The following is a 21,687-nucleotide window of genomic DNA, read 5'->3' as shown; positions in this document are numbered from 1 at the left end:
ACAGCAAATTCTTCACAATTCAACAGGCTCTTGAACACGCCCCCCCCCCCCCAAAGACAGGAAGCAAATATAAGGTTACAAAACACTAACAAATACATTACCACGATGTTGACCTATTTTTTGAAGGATGAGATGAAATTAGTATATCAAACACTGGAGTTAGTAGTTGGTACATTATGCATGGCTCAAGCTTTAACTACACTAATGGAATGCAATTAAGCATTTTTTCATACACAGGTCATGGCATGCCTAGTTTCTGCAACAATACTGCTGGCACCCAAACTATCTTCACTTCCAAAGAACAGTTAAAGCAACGGTACAGAATATGCAAATTAAAAAGCCTGTTAACAAAAATGTGTAAAAATCAAATTATTCAGAAAAAAAAATTTGCATCTTGCTGCTTTGTTGAAAAACAATTAGGTTCCAGAGAGTATGTGAATTTTAATCTTAATTTTTACAATAAATTACTCAATATTTTGGATCAAAGGGTAGTTGCCCCAATTCTATTTCAAGGTTTGCCATGTGTCTTCCATTAGTGCGACCATGTTTATGCCATTTACCTTCTCTTTTATTACGGTGTTGGTACTTCTGAGCTTGTTTTTCATGTCTGGAATTTTCAGTTTGTGTAAAAGGTCTTTTAGGTCGACTGCAAGGAGTAAACAAAAGCTTATTACTACTAAAAGCATTTTGAAACACAATTACATTTTCAAGTACAGCTTTTAACATGCTGAGGTTCATTGAAAACACAATTAGTAGTAAGTAGTCCTTTAGCTTGTAAGAAAAATGGGGAAGGCATTTGTTTGTTTAAATTATCAATAAGGTGGTACATATAAAAGAAATGCTTTCTAAAAGTAAAAATGCAGCTGATGCCACAAACTCCTCTATGACAGTATCAGTAAAAGAATTTGGAATTGTTTTTCTGCAAGCTGAAATTCTCACAAATTACGTATTTAAATGCCTAATTTTTAAAACTGAAGTTCATTTCATAATAAATTAGAAAGATGGACTATAAGTAAAATTATAAACCTTACGTGTTTGCCAAAACCACATTAACTTGATAGCTGGTAATAGGACTATCACCCTCATGGTTCAGCTTTCAATAAGAGAAAGTGCTACCTCACAATATTTAGTAACCCCAAAGTAGTTAATAACTCAAGAGTTCCAGCTGCAGTAAAGTATATGAAATTATAAATAATACAAGTGTAAATCTGTAAAGCCCTGAGAACACCTTTAGATCCAGGAAAGGAATGCAGGAAACAATTGACACCAAGGGCCATTGTGAGCAAGTCTGAACAAAATTTAGCCATTTCAGGATCTGAACTAAAGCCTGCTGCGTGATGAGCTCCGCTCTGGGCATACAGGCTAACCCAGTGTTACACTAATCTACAAGACAGCAGTGAAATGTATCTGCTAGAACAGGACTCGGAGACACCTCAAATATACTCAAAAACCTCATTCAGCAAAGGACAACAAGGAAGCCCTAGTTAATGCTCCAAGACAGTTATTCATTCCATCAGATGGGCAATCAGAGCTGTTCAGTCCAAAGAAATCCTACTGGCAGTTACAGTTTTCTGAAGAACCCAGCAGAAACATCAGATGGTGCTATGTGCACACACACAAGTTACATAAAAGGTACTACAGATCCACTTTATATAATATCATCTAATATTTCCACTAAGTCCTTCAGAAATCTAGCATATGTATGTATATGTATACACACACACACATATATACACATACCTGCTCAAAGACCATCTATTAAAACAAGGACATTGGTTGTCTTTACAAAAACCACTTTGTGTTATCAAGTTCAGGAAACATGGAAACAAACCTGGGTCCATACTGGGGTGAATTATCATAATGGAAGTAGTATCTGTAGACGTATTTGTCCAAATCGTCAAAAACCTTTTCATTATTACTTTGGTATTCCTTCATATCTTCCAGGTAGTCCTTGACATCATTAACAAAATCAGTGAACAGCATCTGGTCGTGTATAAACAATCCATTGTGAAAAAACTTACTGATGAAATTTTCTAGTTCTCTCCAGTGATGAAAGTTATGTACAACTTGTTGCAAATACTTTCTCATGAGCCGATTAAATTCATCCACCCTGATGGGATCCGAAACTCTGTTAAAGAGACTAATGAATTCTTGATGTGCACATTCAAAAATACCAGAGCAGCCCTTTAGGGCAAACTGATGTTTTCTGTTACAAAAATGATCATTGAGACATTTCTGGGAATCTGAATCTTTTTCAAATGTTGTAAAATGATGTTTTCTTCCATTTCTGGATTCTTTTGGCATGTGAGGTCCCCTGTAATGCATGTGCTTCAGATTCTCGTAGGAGTTATGGTCTCGGTAAAAAGTTCGAGCTTTCTTGTTGGCCTCATATCTTTTATCGCCTGATGACTTCTCTTTTTCATCAAAGATGTTTTTTGTGGTGTCTTTGAAGTGTCTGAACGTAGACTTTACAGAGTCAGAGAACTTTTTCAAGTTTTCTTTCACTGCTTCTTTAGCCTGCTTAATCTTTTCTTTATGGTGTCTTACAAACTCTTTTGTGGAATTTTTCATAGCATCGAAAGTTTCTTTAACTGAACCAAAAAATGTCTCCTTTGACTTCTTCCTACTCTTATTTTGCCCTTTAGCACCTTTCTTCTGTCCATTTTCATGACTTTCTTGTTTTTCAGATTGGTCTTTTGCTTCAACATACAGCTTCTCCCATAAGTCAGAGCGTTGTTGCTCAAAGTTTAGTTTTTTTTCTAGTTCTACCAGTCTTCCTCGCAGAGTTTCTATTTCTTGATTTTCTCTTAATGTCTCATCATCATCACTAGCACTGTCAGGGGTTTGACGAGAACTTAACTGTTCCAGTTCTTTTTTCAGAGCTTCTGTAACATGACGTTCTTTGTCCAATTCTCGCCTCAACATCTGTGCCTCTGCAAACAGTGTTTCCTTTTGCCTGAGAAAATTGCTGTTCCTTTGCTTTTCCTCTTCCAAATGCTCCCTTAGTTTCTGATTTTCTATTACAATAGATTCAGTGCTACTACCTTTATCTTCTAAGTTTCTAATTTGTTGTCTTAGCTTCCTTAATTCTTCCTGAAGTGAGGCCAAAGCTTTTTCTTCCTTCTCTAGAGATTCTCTTAAGTGCTGATTTTCTGCAGCAAGACTCTTTTTTTGAGAATCAAAGGATTTCTTCTGCACCTCAGTAAAGGTCAAACACGTGGCAGGATCTCCCTTGAGTGACTAAAAGAAACAAAAAGAAAACAAGCAGAAATACCACTATGAGAACTGTTACAATTTTATCTCAAAAGATGAAAAATCAAGGTAGCCCAAACAGAGCTTGCTTGTCATTTTGGATGCAGTGAAACATGCTCAGCAAGATGCAAAAATAGAGCTGGTTTGTTTATCTCAGTTGGGTTTGTTTATCACACGCTTTCTTGGCAACAAAGAGCATGTGAGAAACTCCCGCAGGCAGCCAGAGGTCATCACCCCTCACTTGTATTGGTTTAACTAGCTAAAGGATAGGTAGCTGGGTACATGAACTCTAACATCTTAAAAGGAAATCAAAATGTGCACGTTTGCTGTTCAACAAACTGGATTTAAAGATTACAAAAATAAATTAGCAGAAGCAAAGGCATTTAGCTGTTGAGGCAGAAAGTCAAACTGATTTTGAACCAAATCTGTCACTGAAAATACCTGTTTGTGTAACTACATATTAACACAAAAGGAGCTCCCCAGTCTGTTGGCATCATTGACAAGCTCTAGAACATACTGAATTATGTACAAATGCTGCTAACAGACACATAAAAGAAAACCTAAAAAAAACCAGACTCCATAATCTTCCCTCTGGATGATGCAACAGTAAAAAACCAGAAGTATGGTTTATGTATTTTAAAAATTAGTAACCATTGATAATTTAGAAAGCAAATTCGCAAAACCTGTAGGTTCAACATGTTTTTACAAGCATTTTCTACTTCAGCTGTCCCCATTAATGACAACCTGGCATTGCATCACAGGGAAACAGTGTCTCTGTGTACAGATAACTCCTAGGCTACAGACATAAAACCCAGTATTGTTTAAACACATTCCAAAAGCAAACACAATCAACATAAATCTTTGTCAAGAATTCAGAGGAAAGTTCTCTGAAAGAACTTACTAAAAACAAAAATGTAATCGATTTGTGTGAGAAATTAATTTTGCTTTATGTAATACCCACACATAATGACAGAATTATGCAATGACTTCCAGCTAAGCTCACACCTACCCCCACTTTGTGGTGCACTTGATCTCCTTGCTCTTGTTGGCACTGGTAAAGGTCATCTTTCATATCTTTTAATTCACGTGTCTTTGTCACCAGCTGCTGCTGCTTCTGGATCTGCACTGTACCTACAAAGATAAAAAAATTATTTTGATAAACTGACTTAGAGTAAGCAGTTAGAGGAACAGAGGAACTTAAACATCATCTTCATTCTCTCTGCAAATTCAAAAGCATTCTTACCTTGCCATTACAGCCCTGTCCTTACCAGTAACTGTTTACCTGTAGCAAAATTCTTTCTTTCAATGATAAACAATTTCTCAGACCCAAAAATTTGCTTCTACACTGTTTTTTTTCATTAATAACAAATAAAGGAATTTTAGAATACTACATAGAAATAAGTTAGATCCAAATGAACAAAAGTTATGCAGGAAAGAATATTTGTGACTTCTCTGTAAGTTTTTTTGTCACATGCAAGTGAACCAGGATAAAAGGGTGATTATTGGTCCATGCATTATCCACTTCAGAACAACAACCTTGACTGTTAATTGAATTACATGAATAAGAGGGTATTAGCACAGTATTTAAATTTTCATGCAGAAATACAATTATCACACACTGCTCACAAAGCAGCAAGTACTGCAGGCCCTGTCTTGTCCTTATCCATAAGCCAAGGCTGCAGAGTAAGCAATTGTCCTGTTTTGCAATTGTCAGACAAAGGCTGCGACATCCTGGTTTTCAGAAAAATTATCTTTGTTGTACTAACCACCAACTTTTTTTGTCAAGAACAACTTCTTGACTGGTACTTCCTCACCTAACACATGTTCTCTAAATCCTAACACTGATGTAATTTTTATATATTTGCTTTTAAGACTCTCTTGAATTAACTCTAGAGAGGAAGGCAACAGCAATTTTTTAGATATTTCTTTCAAAACCAATGCAGCATATTCAGAGCCCTATTTCTGTATTTAAAGACAGAGGGAGATACATTGTTAAACAGAAGAAATACTGTAAGTACACTTACACTGATGGATGTTTTGTGCTCTCCTAATTTTTACCTATTGTCAAGTGTGACCTTAAAAAAACCTATTATATTAAACCAAGTTGAACTATAATAGTTCAATTCAGCTAAGCAAAGGCAACATTTCTATAGCAATGATTTTAAGTCTGCAGAGTCCTAGTAAACACTTCTTGGGAGGATAGATAATTTTATAAATGAATTTAAGTATACTGACAAAAATTTAGTTTTAATATTTATCCTTTATAGATACTTTTGAAAAAGTCCATAGATCTAAAGCCTGCATCTGAAAAATCATCATTTAGTGTAAAGGGTTCATGTTAGGTAGAACCTGAATTACAGAAAAACACTTAAAGCTCTCTTTCTCTCCTTATCAAAAATCCTAATTTAGGGACAGGAGGCAAAAATTACATTTAGTAGCACAGAAAATGAACATATGGAGGTGCCATTCCTCAGTAATTGGTTTGTGTTTCCAGCTGGTAGTCTAAGTCGCAGTACCCTTCAGATTCTTTAAGTAATCCATCTAAATCCCTAGCATTATAGCTATAGTCCCCCTTGCAGTTTCTGGTTAAAGAAAAAAAATGAAATACCTGAATGTCCATAAGGAGACATTTTTCTAGCAAGGACTGTCTACCTAATTTAAGGTTCACCTGTTACCTGAAAAGTTTTCCCTCTTTCAGTTCTACTTCCTAAAGCATAAAGCCAGTTAACTCATTTTAATACTGATTAGGATACAGTTATTGATTAAAATCTAACCCTAGTTGTCTTCTACATCTCTAAAAGTCTTAAGGGGGTCCTGGAGCTCCAGCTAAAAGGAAAACACTATACTGATATTGACCCAAAAAAAGAAAAGTAATTTTATAAAAAGTTATAATTTCCAGTCCTCTTACATGCCAATTAGCCTAACATTAGAAGAGTGTTGTGGGAAACATTCATTCCAAGCTGAACCACAAAAATACAAAGTAGTCCTCTAGGGAGATGAACTTCTCTCTGCAAGTTTGTGTTGAAAACAAAACCCCAAACCTAAAAACAGGAAGATGGAACCAGGACTTCATTTCCTTTCTAGTGGTAGAAAGACAAGTTACCACATAACCATGAAGAACTTTCACCTGAAGAAACAAAAACTGAAGCCACATAGAGTTGCCTTCTTTCTGCTGAAAATGCTGCAATTACTGTCATCAGTGATGACAATTTTTATTTAGAAGTACAGATTTAATGAATGAACAATTCCTTTAAAAATGCATTACTCTGAATCCATATTCAAAGTGTATTTTTCATCCACAGATCTCCAAGTTCTTTAAAAGGATAGTATTCATCATTGACACCAAACTAAACACAGTGAAGTGATTAAAAATTGAAATCTCAAGTTCCCACCACAAGCACTTTCACAGACTGGTCTGGTCATTGTGCTCCCCATGCCTCTAGCATGACAATGTTCATCAACCAGTTTTCACAGCAGTTACTACTACCTGCTGTACCTGCTACACAGAATGTGTTTGTACAATTGGATTAGTTATACGTGAGATTATAGCAATTCCTGAGACTTCGTTTTTTCTTTTGTTTTCATAATGTAAGTACGCATACAGAGATGGATGTGTGTGTACACATACACACACACATGGTTTAAAAAGTAAATCTGAATGCAAGCACAGCAGCCATGGTACATCACTCAAGGCTCTTACCTTCAGGTGTACCTAAGAATAAAAAAAAATTAAGATCAAGTGAAAATCAATACAAATCTCAAAAGAAGTGCCAAAATTTAAACCCTTAAAAATTAGTCAACACCAAATGCAAAGAGAATTATATTCCCCATCTCCAAATGAATCATGAGTCTTTTCAGACACGCATATAAAACTAGAGCTACTCAGGAAAAATCACGATTTACCACATTACTATACAAAGTAGTGCATATTACATACAGTTGCTGAAGGACATCCCTATATTACCAACACAGCAGCAGTTGCTTTCTCTCATTTTTAGGTTTAGGTTGTTAGCAGAGAACAAGAAAAAACATCGCAGCCACAACAAACCAGCATTTGCTACATCAGCTGCGGACATCATGTGTCCTGCTGTCCCTGAACTCACCATAGAAGTGCCCGAAGCCCATGCTGATGGCGATCACCAGCGCCAGGATGATGCATCTGTTCAGGCCGCTGCTGAACTGGCGCTTGTGCTGCTCCTCCCGGGGCGGCTCCACCTCGGCGGGGCCCGGGGCCGGCCCCTCGGGCTCACAGCCCGACACCCCGCGTTTCCTGGGGCGCCGCTTGCGCACCGCGGGGCTGCTCTGGCCGCTGCTGTCATCGCTGCTGGACTCGGCTACGCTGCCCTGAGAGGGGAACACTGGAAAGCAACACACGATATTTAAAATACATTAAATACTGCGGTCAAGAGGAAACTGAGTATCAAGAGCCATAAAATAGATTTGGCATTTATCTTTGGGAACGTTAATAAGACAAAATTAAAATTCTAATCATATCGTTTGTGATGGAAATTATGCAAGGAATGTGTGCTCTCCAAAGTTAAATATTATTTTTTTTAAAACTAAATGATAGAGAATCGAGAAATCATCAGTAAAAAGTTGTATGGCACTTCCCCGTACCTTATCATTCACTCATTACTAAGTGATTCAGTCAATCCTGCTGCCTAAAGCATCTACATGTACTGCCTCTGCAAATTCATGGGAGGTAGAAAGACTAAGAATTCAGTTTTCCTCCTCTTGCAGCTATTAAAACTGAAATACTTAATAATGAAAGAGCAATATAAAGGCTTGCTAAAAGAAGGCCTCCTAGAAGACAGACAAGGTTTCGTTCCATATTCTCAAAAAACTTCATTCTGTGATCTGCATGCAACTGCAGACAAAATTCCATTAAAGTTCCATTAATGTAGCTATTAGAAATATTCAAAATGAAGATACAAATTCATTTAAATATGCAATTTAGTTTATCTTAATACCTACCATATACTATCTGTAAACACCTTTACCCACCTTTTAAAAATGCCATTTTCAACCACTACTGCACAGGAAAAAAAAAAACACAAGTACTTTTCTATTTGCTCTTTCCCAACACTCTGCTATTACCTGACTGAAGTTTTGGTAAATTGGACAAGATTTGAGATAAGAACAAATTCTAACCCTAAAAAAATATCTTTTATAGAATCCTTGCAAAATTGTATTTATTATACCATTTGTATGTTCATGTTCCAAAGGCCCAAAAGCCACATATTCTAACCAGGAGAACAACAACAGAGCTGTAATTGCTTGTTCCCATTTGTACAAATGTTTGCTACTGTAAATAGATTTATATAATCTAGTATATAAGTAATTATTATTTAATCTCCCTCCTTTAAAAGCCTATCTTTCAAGTGCAAGGTAAATATCAAGGGGAAGCAGTAGTAGGGTGGAAAAGTATCTTTCAAGTATCTACATTCTGTACCTAATTCACATGTCTGCAATAAATTCAAAGGGATCAGTGAAGTCTCCAGACATGACAAAGTGCTCCTGCTTGGACACTAATTTTGCTGCTACAATCACACAATGCTAATGCCCCTCCTAGAAATTACATCATTACTCAAAATGTAAAAATACAAATATAGAGAGACTGTCCTTGAACAGTTCACAACTGAAAAATCATTTGTTTGAGCAAAGCCATGCACACATCACTGAACAGACAAGAATACCAAGCTGTACTAGCTATTATCTATAAAACGCATTACCACTTAAGATTCTTCACTTAAAATAAATTACAACTCGATAGAAGTGATTGCATCAATCCCAGAAAATATTATCAGTTGGTATTTGGAACACTTCTAATTTCTAAGTCCATGGACAAGCAACATGACAGATTATGAAAGACAACTTCCCCCTTAATAAAAAACTCCATTTTAGTAAATCAGTCAAACCAGACCAACCAAGCAGACTTTGCAATAAAGACAAATCACTTAAACAATGATTCAGACATGCAGACACTTAAATGAATTTATATAGCTTAGTAGACAAGGACACTATTTTAGAATCAGTCATTTAAGCAGATGCATTCTTCCCAATCCTGGAAAACAAAGGCAAACATTCAGAATGCATTCCTAGAATGCAGAGGTCAGACATTACAGAGAAATATACAGGACAAACTTAGTAAACTTAGGTGTTATTCTTGCTCCTCTGTGGGGATTTTTAGTTTTTCAACAACCAAGGAAGCTTACACATATGGAATACAAAAGTGGTTAAGGAGTCATTAAGTGGTGAAGCTGCTTCTAGGCAAATGGGAAAATTCTTTGATACACACTGGACAGCAAAGAATAGGAAAGGAGAAAAAAAAAAACAATCAGAAAGAAAAATACTGTAAGACACTTAAAGCCATTCATAAGCACTTACTGGCAAGTTGTCAACAGCAATTACACTTTCAGGCAAGAAAGACACTGCCTTACAGCTGCTGCAAGAGTTCAGTACAAAGCTGTGCTCTAACAGTACCAGGATGGAAAGGACTACAATTGAAACAAAGTGTGACCACAATAGCAGTCCAAAATCCTAGTTTCTACTGTGATTTTGAAGTGCAAGATCTACACCAGAAATCAGATTAAGTCAGCTGACATTTCTGCACAGACACAGCTCTGAGAGAGTTCACTGCAGCATATGGGTACTTCTGCTGGCTTAATGTCACTCATGAAGCAGTATTAAAACATTTCTGTTTGCATGATGAAGACAGCCTAAACAGGAATTAGTTTGCAAAAAGAAGTGGCAGAAAATCCTTGTAGGACACTTTAGTATCTACATTAGGAAGAATCTGAGGCTCATCCTTTTCCAACACAAAAGAAAACTCAACAGGAAGTGGATGGCAAAGATTTCTGTTGCCACTTTTTGTCCCCGCTAAAACTTCAACATATAAAATAATTGCAAAAGTACTCCCGGCATTTTCTGCAATACTTGATCAATTGAATGCACAGCACTAAAGGCCATGCTGAAATCAGCTTATAGTTAGAAGGAATAAATTCTTTTTGCAAGTCACACGTAGGCTTGGAATCCAACAAGAACTCTCCATTTAAACAACCAAGCACACACATTAAAATATATTACAGACCTTACTGATGTCTGCTCCAAACCTACATGCAAGGTTAACATCCTTTTAAAGAAGCACATAAGACACCGGCAGCTTAGCCAAGTTCTTCAGCGAGGATTGGCTTTCAGCATCTGTCTAGAATATGACTACTACAAGATCAAGTCAGATTGCTGTCAGAAATGGTAAGAACACTCCATGCAAGCCATAAGCAATCAGCTTTGCACAAGCTGATCAAATTTAATCACACCACCTTGGAAAGGAAGACTGCGAGATACATGCTCTTTCACCTCATTTCCCCATCCCCTTACACAATCAGGAATCTTCCACAGCTTCTCCAGCCAACTGACTTTTGTGTACAAAAACATAGGGGGAAAAAAAAAGGCACTTTTAGAACTCATCTCTAAAAGAAAAAAACAAAGTCAACTAAATCCTAATTTAAAAATTAAGTCAGATTCCCCAGAAGACTTAAAGAAGGTGACAGCTTTGTTACAAATCTTCACTGGTTATAATTAGATGCCAAGCTGTCACTTTCTGTTTCCAGTGGATACTACACAGATACACAAACATTTAATAATTCTGTATCCTATTCGAAGATAAAAGACTGTTTTAGGTAAAATCCTGTTTGTGTAATAAACTTAAGTTGAAAGATAAAAATCAGCAATATAAAGGTGTCAGAGAGAATGAAAAGAACAGAAGAGATTACAAACAAGCAGCCAAAAAGAATTATAGGGGAAGACTAGAGAACTAGAGAAGAGCAAAAAAACAGGAAGTTTTTTGTTTGGATTTGTTGGGGTTTTGTTTGTTGCTCTTCACTGGACAAATATTCATCTCCTTCCTCCTGATTATAATGCACTGCTTATTTCAGCCAAGCACTGGGAGTATCTTAAATATATAAATATACACTACATAGCTATGAGAGTGGTACCAAGTTTTTGTAGTCATACTGCTTAGCCCCTATGGCACCAAAAATCATCTCCCACTTGCTAGTCATTTATGCCAACTCTATATAAAGCCCAAAATATTGCCAAGAGAAAACCTACAATTATTCTGTGAACTAAAAGGAATTTCAATTCTCCAAGATACGCTACAAATTAACTTTCTATTTAAAATAGTGAACACTTAATGAGAGAGATTGCTTTCAAACAAAAATATTTCAGACATACATTTGGACAAAATTGTAGAGGGCACCTATAGTTTTTCTAGAAATTGCCAATACTTGGATATGTACTCAACAACACCATTAGTTTTCTCCTCTCTCCACAAAAAGAGGGGTCCCTAACCAAAGATTGGTTTGGGATTTTTTTCCTGGTGACATTTTTGCACACAGTTGCTTAGAACTGTATTGCTCTTACCAGTTTCTACATGGGAAAATGCATATTGACTGCTAGAGGAGGAACCCATGTTAAAATCCTCTGAACTCTGAGCTTCTTCACCATCAGCTGGAGCTTCCTCCTGACTCTGAGTTTCTTCTGGTTTTGGAGCTTCAAGTGTAACAATGTCAGAATCATCGCTAATTGTTCCAATGCAGGACACATCATCAGGAACTTTTTCTTTATTTTCCTAGTGAAAGGGACAATGTGAGAATTATTCAGACACATAAAACCTAAAGTAATTAAAACAAAACAAAACCAAAACAAAAAACCAACAAACCAACAAACCAACAAACAAACAAACAAACAAACAGAATTGTTGGAACTTTAGGAAAGGAAAAATTTGTGTCTTTATTTTAATGCCTTCAAAATATTTCTTGCCATTGACAGATGGGGCTTACGGAAGCTTCTGAATAATGTAATCTGTAATGAAATTTACCTCTGCAACTGTCTGAGTTTCCTCAACACCAGATAGAGTATTATCTACTGCTGGGATCTCCTCATCATTGCTGCACTGAGCTGTAACAAAAAGAGGAAATAAACAATCAAACAAACATGGGATTAAAAGCAGCAACCACAAATTATGCCCACACCCACATAATACTAAAATAGAGTGTCACAATGTCATTTTTTAGGAATACAAACATTGATGGTTCCTTCCAAATTATTTTTATTAATAGGGAATACTTCTTTCAGCACTAACACTTCTATAAACTATCTTCCAGCAACACCAGTGCATATTATGCTATAACACATCTAAAATACAGATAAAATGAAAGACATTCTACTAATTTCACATACTTCAGGAAAAAATACTTTCATAAAGTAGATGATTGAATATTTTCCATAACACTGGTGAAGCAAATACCTTCACAGAGGTCCACAAAATACATAAAAATCTATTGAAAATACTAATTTTGTGCCAATGCTACAACAAATATTGACCTATTTCATGAAACTGCTCCTCTTTTAATATCTTACCTTGCAAATCAATTGCCTGCTCCTCTTCTTGCAAAGAAACATATTCTTCTGAAACAAATTCAGGGTTATCATTTGTGCTTCCATTTTCTGAGGTCACTGTCTCTATGTCAGAACCCTGAAGGTGAAGAATTTGAATGGACATTACAGTTACTGGGGTTTCCAATAGTAAAGTAGGAAAAAAGGGTTACAAAGAAAATAGAATATTAGCAATAAAAACATAAACAGAAAAACTGGGCCTTTAAATCTGAAGACAACTTTGAGCAAAGAAAAGCAAGTGAAATACCAAATAATTAACTAGAGTGAAACAAGTGTTAGTGTGTAATACTCATGACCAAGGTTAAAAAAAGCTAGACAAGGACAGTTCTAGGGGGGGAAAATGACAGCAATTTAGGCATTAATTAACAACTACACCGAGTATTTTAAATAACTATTTTTACTGTCTTTATTAGACCTGTTTATTAAATGGAAATTAGAGAAACAGAAGAGGTTTTGAATATGGGATTTGATTCTTGCTCCCAGGTCTATCTATTGTATGCAAATACACACACCCTCCCATCCCAAAAATAGAACTTTCAAGCATACAACATGAGTACTACCAGGAAAAACTATGTATAACTTTACTCCATCTCAATTCCTGTCAGAAATTTTGAAAGGCTGCTTATATACTACATCTCTGACACCTCAAAAACAAATATTTATACAAACTCTATATTGAGTTTCTGTCTTTAATCCAGAAAGGAGCCTTCATTATTAGTCAGCTGCCAGTCAGCAATACCAGAGCACAAAAAGAACTGCAAATAAACAACACCAGGAGACTGCAGGGTACTAAAGGCAAGCATTATGCTTGACAATTCCAAATATTTAATCTTTATGTTGTAGTTTTTGTCGAAAAGTACTGATGAGACACCAGTAAGATTATTAGCAAACTACAAACATGCAAAACATAACTGAAAAATACTAAGTGACTCTGATCCATAAATAAGTTGAGCTGTTTTTGTAAACAGAGATAGCTATTTTTGCAACAGCAGGTGTGAAATTACAGTAGCAGCAATACTTCCAGATCAGTTTCCCTGGATGTCTCATTTCAGGACTCAGGCAAACATATATGCTTTTGTTTTTACAGAGATTGGCTTCAGGAAGATTAGATACCTCAAAAAGAACTGTGTAAGATACATTCTATGATCAGGTTACAAAGTTATGATTCTTTTTAAAAGGCTTCAAAAATTAACTGCTTTGGAAAACTTAAATACTTTGTACCTTTTTAAACACTTTGTATCCATTTAAACTTTGACTTTTTTCTTTTGACTACAGAAATATCACAACGTTGATTTCATGTGTTTTACAGAAATTCAGCTCTCATTTACAAGTAACTGACAATAATCTGAGTGAAATCTCAGGAAAAAAAATACTAAGTTATTTGGGGGTTTTGGGTTGGTTGGGTTTTATAGATAGGTATACAGGGTTTATTATGTGATAATTGTTCTCTGGTGTGCTAGAACCACTACATTAATTTCTTAAATTGTGAGTAAGAAGAACAACATTTCAGTTGGCCCAGGCTCCACAAGAATAAAAACATCTAGAGTATTGCTTAAGACAGATCACAGTTTTAGCTAAAAACCCAAGAAAATGGGCTAGCTGAGTACATGGTAAGCCATCCTTTGCTTAAAAACACACAGGTGTGAATGCATGAACTCTCTGATACACTTAATCTGATGCTGGACCTTCATCACTCTTCCATTTCAGCAATAGCAAAGAGGTCAAGAAAAGATATTGTCACCTTCCTACCCTCCTACACAAAATTAGCAAGTCCTTTCTTAGGAGCAGCCCAACAATGCACAGCACTGCTTCTCTGTCCAAAGCCCACACTCAGTCCAGCAAACACAGAGCTGCCAGCTCCCTGCAGCCACAGCCTGGACAACCGACACTTCTTGCCCCTCAACTCACTGCAAAACATATCCAGAAAAACATATTCCACTGTGTCATCATCAGTACAGGTCACAACAGTATGTGAGAAAATAATAGCACAGTACTCCAAATTTATCTAACCCATAGTTCTACCCCTGCCCTAAATATCCAAATCAATTCACTACAGTTTACAGAAGTCCATGTTCCCCTCCCTGGGTAAGAGCTGTGTGAAGGGTACCTGGCCATCCCAACCATTCCACTTTCCTCATGCTCAGATTCAAAACTGTCCTACTAGAAAAATGCTTTAAAATGGCAGCTCTGAAACACCAGTGTTTCTTTTCCCATTTTTATTTCACTGACTCAGGGATGAGTAACTGGGAACACAAAATCTCCACGTCACAGAAATCTGTTTTGCTTTGGCTAGACAAATCCCAGCCATCCTACAATCTTGTGTTATGTTAACTTATTTAGACTGCATAATTCATTTGCAGTTACAGTGTAAAATAACTATCCCAAGAATGAAAATAAAGTCTGCACAGCTGAATAACTCAACTGCTGAACTCAGCCTCTAAATCCTTTCACTTTTATCTGAACTCTGTGAGTCCAGCAGCCTGTACACTCTTGTAGCCCACTCGGCCTTGAGGAATGGAGTGCCTGAGTTTTCTGTTTCTTCTGGTGACAAGATTCCCAACCTGTCATCCAGCCCAAAACAAGGAAAAGAAGTTTTAACCCTCTCTTAAATACCACTTTGCTGCCAACAGAAATGAAAGCATCACCCAATATTTATAAACTTCAAACTGTATCACTTTGTGACACAGAACTGTCAAAACACGAGTGTGATCACAGGTTTGTTACACTTGGTTCCCAGTTACCCCTTTTCACTATAACCTGCCAAACAGGGGAGTGTGCAGGGAAGGACAGCTCATCACCATGCATGATCTTCAGCCATTTTTTCCTACTTTCCTGCTCCGAATGAAACATCTCAACTACTGGTCCTGGAAATTTTTTGCCCTGAAATTGAGGCAGGTGACAAGTAGATGCAGGCAATACTTAAGTGTCATTCCAGGAAAACTGTCAACCCATCTGTCCTGAGGATTCTGGCTCAGTGGCCTCCTCAGTTTACAAGACAATGCTAAATACTTAAGAACCAAACCAAACAAGCAAACCAACCCACCCATCCTGCACTCACACATCAGCCAAGATGTGAAGAGATACAAAAATCCTCAGGACTGAAGGAGGAAAGGATACTGGATACCCACTCTACCAAGAAGGGCTACTCAGAGGTTCTGAGCAACTCAGGCCTGCCTTGTCCCCTGTGGGAAGGGAAGATAAAACACTCTTATCTACATTCATGGGTCTACACCTGAGCAGGTGCTGAAGGCACCGTTTCAATCACCACAGTCAGTGCAGTCATTTGATCAAACCTAAGTGCTGACCTCGACACAAGACTCCTGCTCTCCAGACTCCACTGACAGCATTGATTTCAGCCACACAATGCAAACATTGAAACCAACATCAGATCCAGACACCTGTCCCATTATGGCCATGGAATACACACTCGTCCCTATCCTAATTTTCTCTAAGGAAGACTATGCAAGGAGAGTCTTCAGGCACTGCTGAAATTAAGATCAGGTATCTTGGTGGTAGAAAAAACTGGGGGAAATCATGGAATCATTCCCTTCTGCTCAAGATATTTTTCCTGTCCAGTATTCCCAACTTTGTTTGTCTTGGTGAGGGTACAGGAGAAGAAATATATTAGCAACAATATATAGACAAGTTATAAAGAATGTTAATGTTTTCAGGCAGGATGGAACAGAAGAATGCATGCCACTAAAATTCTACCAGCTCTTCAAAGTAAAACCTTTGCAGAAAAAGAAAGTCTTTTAAATATCAAAATTTATATCAACTATAGTAAAGTTATACATTTTTAAATAGTAGTTTTATGATTTACTAATAAATTTCTCTTCTACATTCTCTATTGGTATGTAAAGTCTACACAAAACAAGAATTACTAAGCTGAAATAATATTTTACTGCATATAGATAGCCTTACACTGACAGAACTTCAGCAATGTGAAACTGGGTACCTCATGATTGATGACAGTCCAGCCACAAGATGAATCACTGTCACTGGAGTTCTCAGACATTTTCAAAGCACACTGCAGGTAAGCAGTAGTCTCTTTTAATATGCAAGATGCACAATTTCACTGCTCTGTTGAAAAAGAAATAAACAGAAGAATGGAAATCATGATGCTACAGAACAATATACTAACACACAAATTGTTATTCTGGAATTGAGGGGAAAAAAAACAACAAAAGTTGAGAAAGGAAATACATTCTTTTGTATCTATTTCCTATTATTTCCTTTATATTTGGAGCAAATATAGCTTTGTTAGGTACATACCTATTTCTGCCAGTCAAAAAGCCTTAGACTAGAGAGAGACACACACACATGAGGCTAAAATTAATAATCAAAGTTATACAATGATGCTATAGACAAATTTTAAGACGATTCAGTACATGAAATAATTTCTGCTTTGTTACATGCAAAGAAGCTACAGTTTATTAAAAAAAAAAAACCACTGTGAGGTTTTTTGAGAACAAACAGATTAGGATCTTTTGGTACTAATTTCCTTCAACTACTGGGCAAAAACAATGTCTCCTGTTTCTTTCACTCCTTTCAAGTACCCTGAAATACACTGACTCTGAGGAAAATTGATAGTGTACCTGGCAGCTACAAAAACAGCATGAAAATAACCCAAAGTATTTTTTTTTAAACAATACTACCCAGATGACTGGTAGCCACTTTCAAAAGAGAACTGTCCAACTGCAGCTGCCTGTTTATCTTTCTCCTTTTTTAACAGGAATTAAATTTACCAAGAATACAGAGCATTAATTATCATTGCATATTCAGATCAATTTTTAAGTCCTTAACTAGCAAAAAGACTTCATAAAGAAGTTTAATACATTTCTTGTTCCTTGAAATAAAAATATATTGAGTAGTTATATAAAATTTACTATGGATTCATCTGGGTGGAAAAAAATCTTCCCAAAATTGAACAATTTCCAATTGATTGCCAGTTATATTATGCAGCAACATAAAAAAAATAAATAAAAATATATAAAAAAAAAACCCCACAGCCTAAGAAATCATGGTTCAATAAAGCTTTTATCACATAATTTAAGACACCTACTTTATTTCCCATTCTTAGTTGGTTCCAGTAAGAACACAGAGGAAAGCATGTATGTGTTTAAATTAATTTGCTCTTTACTTTATCATCAATCCTGTCTTCACTCCCGGCCTCTCAACACAGAAATGATACACAAAGCTTTGAATGAGAACATGTAAGTACACCAGTGTGCCTAGAAACTGGCACAACAAAATATGAAACTTCCAATTCCATTTAGTTTTCTCACAAAACACAGTAAATGTGTCTCACATCTCTGCATTATGGTAGTTATTGCATGTTTTTCTAAGAAAAAACTATTTTCTCATCAACTTCAACTAACATATTTACAGTTCCTCTGTAAAAAAAAGGCAACAGTGACAATCACAACAACAATTTAAGCACAAATATTCACTAACAGTCAACTTAGGCATGAAACTTCGAGAGAAACTGAATTTCTGCTTTTTTATAAAGGCCTACTTTGAATATGGCTGTCATTTTCCTGCAGATATTTTTCTTCCTTCATTAGTGCTTTTCCTGGAATCTCAACCAAGGAATGTCAGGTTGGGAGGGGGTGGGAAGAAATCTATTTTGGTTTGAGCTGTTTGGGTTTTTTAAAATCACACTGCATACAAGGATTTTTTTTTTTTCTTTTTAAATCATGATTTATTTTTAAATCACACTTCTTCAATCATCAAAATAACAAATGCCCAAATGGCAAAGACTGAGTTCTGGAGTTTATATGTGACAAGGGCATCTGCTTGCTGTCATTAATTACTCTAAATGTGAGCAGGCATCCAGCAGCAGCAGCATTCCTTTCACAGGAAGGTAACTCCCAGCACCAGAACTCGTCACCTGTCAGAAACATCACTGGCTGCCTTGCCAAATCTGAAATGAATTCTTAAAATACAACTTCAGAGCACCAGTACAGTTTGATACAAGTGCAGCTACAGATTTTGAAAGCCCAAATTGTAACAGCAGACTCTGTGCTGGACATTGCAACATCTCTGTTCCTCCAGCAAACTCAGCATTTCACCCCGGGCCCAGGCTGACACAACAGAAACACCATCCTGCTCTCCCTCCCCAGCCACAGAACACACACAGGTAACTGAGCACTGCAGAAACCCAAAGGGATCTTCTGTTCTGAACAGCCATGGCTTCGCCTTCCACATAAACATCTGTCTTCCCATCCCAAACTAAAGTTTCAGGACCTACGTGGTTACCAGCACCATCAATATATATATATTAAAAAAAAAAAAAAAAAAAAACCAGAGAAACAAGCAGACAGACAATCATCATCATTTTCTCTTGCTCGCTTGTCTCGATAAATGGCCTTGGTTGAAAGTTATTTATTTGTATTCAACCAGAATATTACACTAATAGTGCATATTTAGCTGCATAAAGGTGACAAATCACCAAAATAGAAAAGCTATTAACATTAAGAAAAATAATGGATTTTTAAAAAAAGAATAATTAGAAGAATGCTAAGATTTATGGTTAGAATTGCTAAATTTAGCCAAATTACCATAGATAAATAGTTTGGCGTTAGACTGAAAGGCATCTCTATGGTAAATGTATTCCTACAGGTACATTCAGCAAACATACACATGTAAAACAGTTACCAAAATTAAAGCACTTTATTACTTAGTTAAATCTAAAAGATCAAAAAGACTTAAAAGCTTTAATAAAAAAATTACCTAGGTACAATGTTCCTAAACTTCAATCATCAGCTAAACAGCTTATTTCTGTAACAGATTAACAAAACACACATAATCATAACTAAATCCCCAGTCAAATTCAATCCTCTAAGTAAACTGAAAAACAGAAAACTAATTTGAACTCGATGGCCAAACTGACCCTCCCACAAAATCTTCTCCAGTTTGATTCTCCACCAAATGCCAAAGGCCCACTAAGACCCAGGATGCTTCTCCAACCAGCCTAAAGGGGCTGGAAATGCTGCCACTGTCTTCCTGAATGCAACTGTTTTAAAAAAAGATTGCTTTGAGCAGGAATTAAAAAGCCATAAAGCCTTTAAACTTCCTAACAAATCGAGATGGCACTAATGGGTTCTAGTCCAATAACAGCAGGGATAAGTGGAGGACACGCTGGAGTGTTACACATCTCCTGTAATGTCAGGCCAAGCCAGGAGGAAAGACTTGGGAAAAAATAACAACCAAAACCACACCCCCTGGTGCACTGGTTTTCTATGCTCACTACATATCCTCATTGCCAATTTGGACATCACCTTCTTAAATTCTATTTGGACAAAATAAATATCCATTACGTTCACAGTTCAATTTGTATGTATTTGGGGAAGGGGGCAGGAATTCAAAAGTGTGAACTATTTTTGTATCCCTAGTGAAATGTAAACCAGAAGCATAAGGTGTAAAAGCTTACAGCCATATGTATTGTTGATAACACAATACCATGTTATCCCAGATATGTATATAAAAATAAATCTGAGACACCACATCCTATTTATCCACTGTGAAGCAGAATAAATACCAGTCTCAAAAAGAACAACCGCTCCAGTCTAAATAAACCCTTAAGTTCTATCATTTAAAAAGAGGATTTCCTAGACTAAAAAAAACCTTCAATAAGTATTGACAGAGACAAGTAACGGGCACCAAGAGGAATATGAATGTGCTCTACAGAGTTTGCTGTGCTGTCATTCCAAGTACAAACTCTCAGTTCTCTTCTACAGTTGATTCTTTGTTGCACAACACAAATAAAAACAGGTTCAGCGCTATTACACTTCAGGGCTCTCATGGAAGTTTATTATTTCTACTAAGTGTTTTAATTTCTTCCCCTAAGTAACATTCTTCTTTAAGAATACATTAAGCAACCCATATTAAATATAGAATATTTCCTTGTTATGAAGGAAACGTGGCTGGTCCAAGCCGGACCCTGGGCAGGCCGGGCATTCCCAGCTCAGGGCAGGTGCTCCGGGGCGCACCTGAGCCCGAGCGCGGCCCGGCGCCAGCGCCCTTAAAGCGCCAGGACACTGTTTATGAAAGAGAGCACCTTGCATCAGCCGGCCGGGCAAGCGGCAGGCCATGACAGAGAAGGAAGCTGGCAAATGCCAGAGCCCAGGGCCGGGGCCGGTACGGCGGGACCCCCGCGCGGAGCCCCCCGAGCGCCGCCGTCGGCCCCGCTCCCCGCGCAGGAACGGCCGCCCCGGCCCCGGCCCCGGCCCCGGGCTCTGCCCCGCTCCGGGCGGCCCCTCCCCGCCGCGCCCCCCGGAGCTCCCCGCGGCCGGGCCGGGGCTGGGGCTGGGGCCGGGGCAGGGCGGCCGCCCCCGCGGGCCGGTCCCGCCGCCTACCTGAGCGCGGCCCTGGCGGGGCCCGGCACGGACGAGGGGCCGCGGCCGCCGCCGCCGGTGACGCCGTCACAAACAACCCGGCCCGCCCGGCCCGGCGCCTGCGCGCGGGGCGGCGCCCGCAGCACCCGGGCCAGCGCCGTCCGCGCCCCGCCGCGGCCCGGCGGCCACAGCGCCCGAGCGGCCCGGACACCGCAGAGCCCACAGCGCCCGAGCGGCCACAGCGCCCGAGCGGCCACAGCGCCCGAGCGGCCCGGACACCGCAGAGCCCACAGCGCCCGGCCCGCCCCGCCGCCCGCCCCGGGCACCGCCATGGCAACGCCGCCCCGCCGAGCTCGGGCCCGGCCGCCCCGGCGCCGTTCGTGCAGGGCGGGGGCTGCGCGGGGAGCCTTGTGGCGGTGTAACCACGGGAGGGCCGGGCACAGGGACAGCCCGCTCTGGGGAGACCCGCTCTGTTACCAGTGCCAGTAACGCCTGTGCTGAGGGAAAGGAAAAACCACCACCCTCACCCCCTAATAACCAACCAAACAAAAAGCCCCGCCAAAGAACACCCCAGAACATGTCCCCTCCATGCCCCCCCTAAAAAAAAAAAAAAAAAAAAAAAAAAAAAAAAAAAAAAAAAAAA

At 38.3% G+C, this 21,687-nt stretch overlaps 1 protein-coding gene across 2 annotated transcripts; it reads right to left on the bottom strand.

Moving 5' to 3' along the window:
• Positions 1–33: 33 nt before the first annotated feature.
• Positions 34–21,146, bottom strand: CCPG1 (cell cycle progression 1). 2 transcript variants are annotated; one of them, XM_083870939.1, is made up of 10 exons: positions 21,066–21,146; positions 16,664–16,788; positions 12,673–12,787; positions 12,131–12,210; positions 11,674–11,881; positions 10,572–10,667; positions 7,356–7,610; positions 4,262–4,383; positions 1,832–3,240; positions 34–646 (listed from the first exon to the last, which is right to left on the bottom strand). In XM_083870939.1, exons 2-10 carry the CDS (start codon positions 16,721–16,723, stop codon positions 469–471), a joined length of 2,523 nt encoding a protein of 840 aa, XP_083727065.1. In that variant the 5' UTR covers positions 16,724–16,788; positions 21,066–21,146; the 3' UTR covers positions 34–468. The 2 variants fall into 2 exon arrangements, with proteins under 2 accessions (XP_083727065.1, XP_083727066.1); XM_083870940.1 differs by lacking the exon at positions 10,572–10,667 and having other exon boundaries at positions 35–646.
• Between the last annotated feature and the right edge of the window lie 541 nt (positions 21,147–21,687).

The sequence above is a fragment of the Zosterops lateralis genome, assembly GCF_965231275.1.
Source record: "Zosterops lateralis genome assembly, chromosome: 13".
In the NCBI taxonomy this organism is placed as follows: Eukaryota; Metazoa; Chordata; class Aves; order Passeriformes; family Zosteropidae; genus Zosterops; species Zosterops lateralis.
This window is presented reverse-complemented; position numbering and strand designations above follow the sequence as displayed.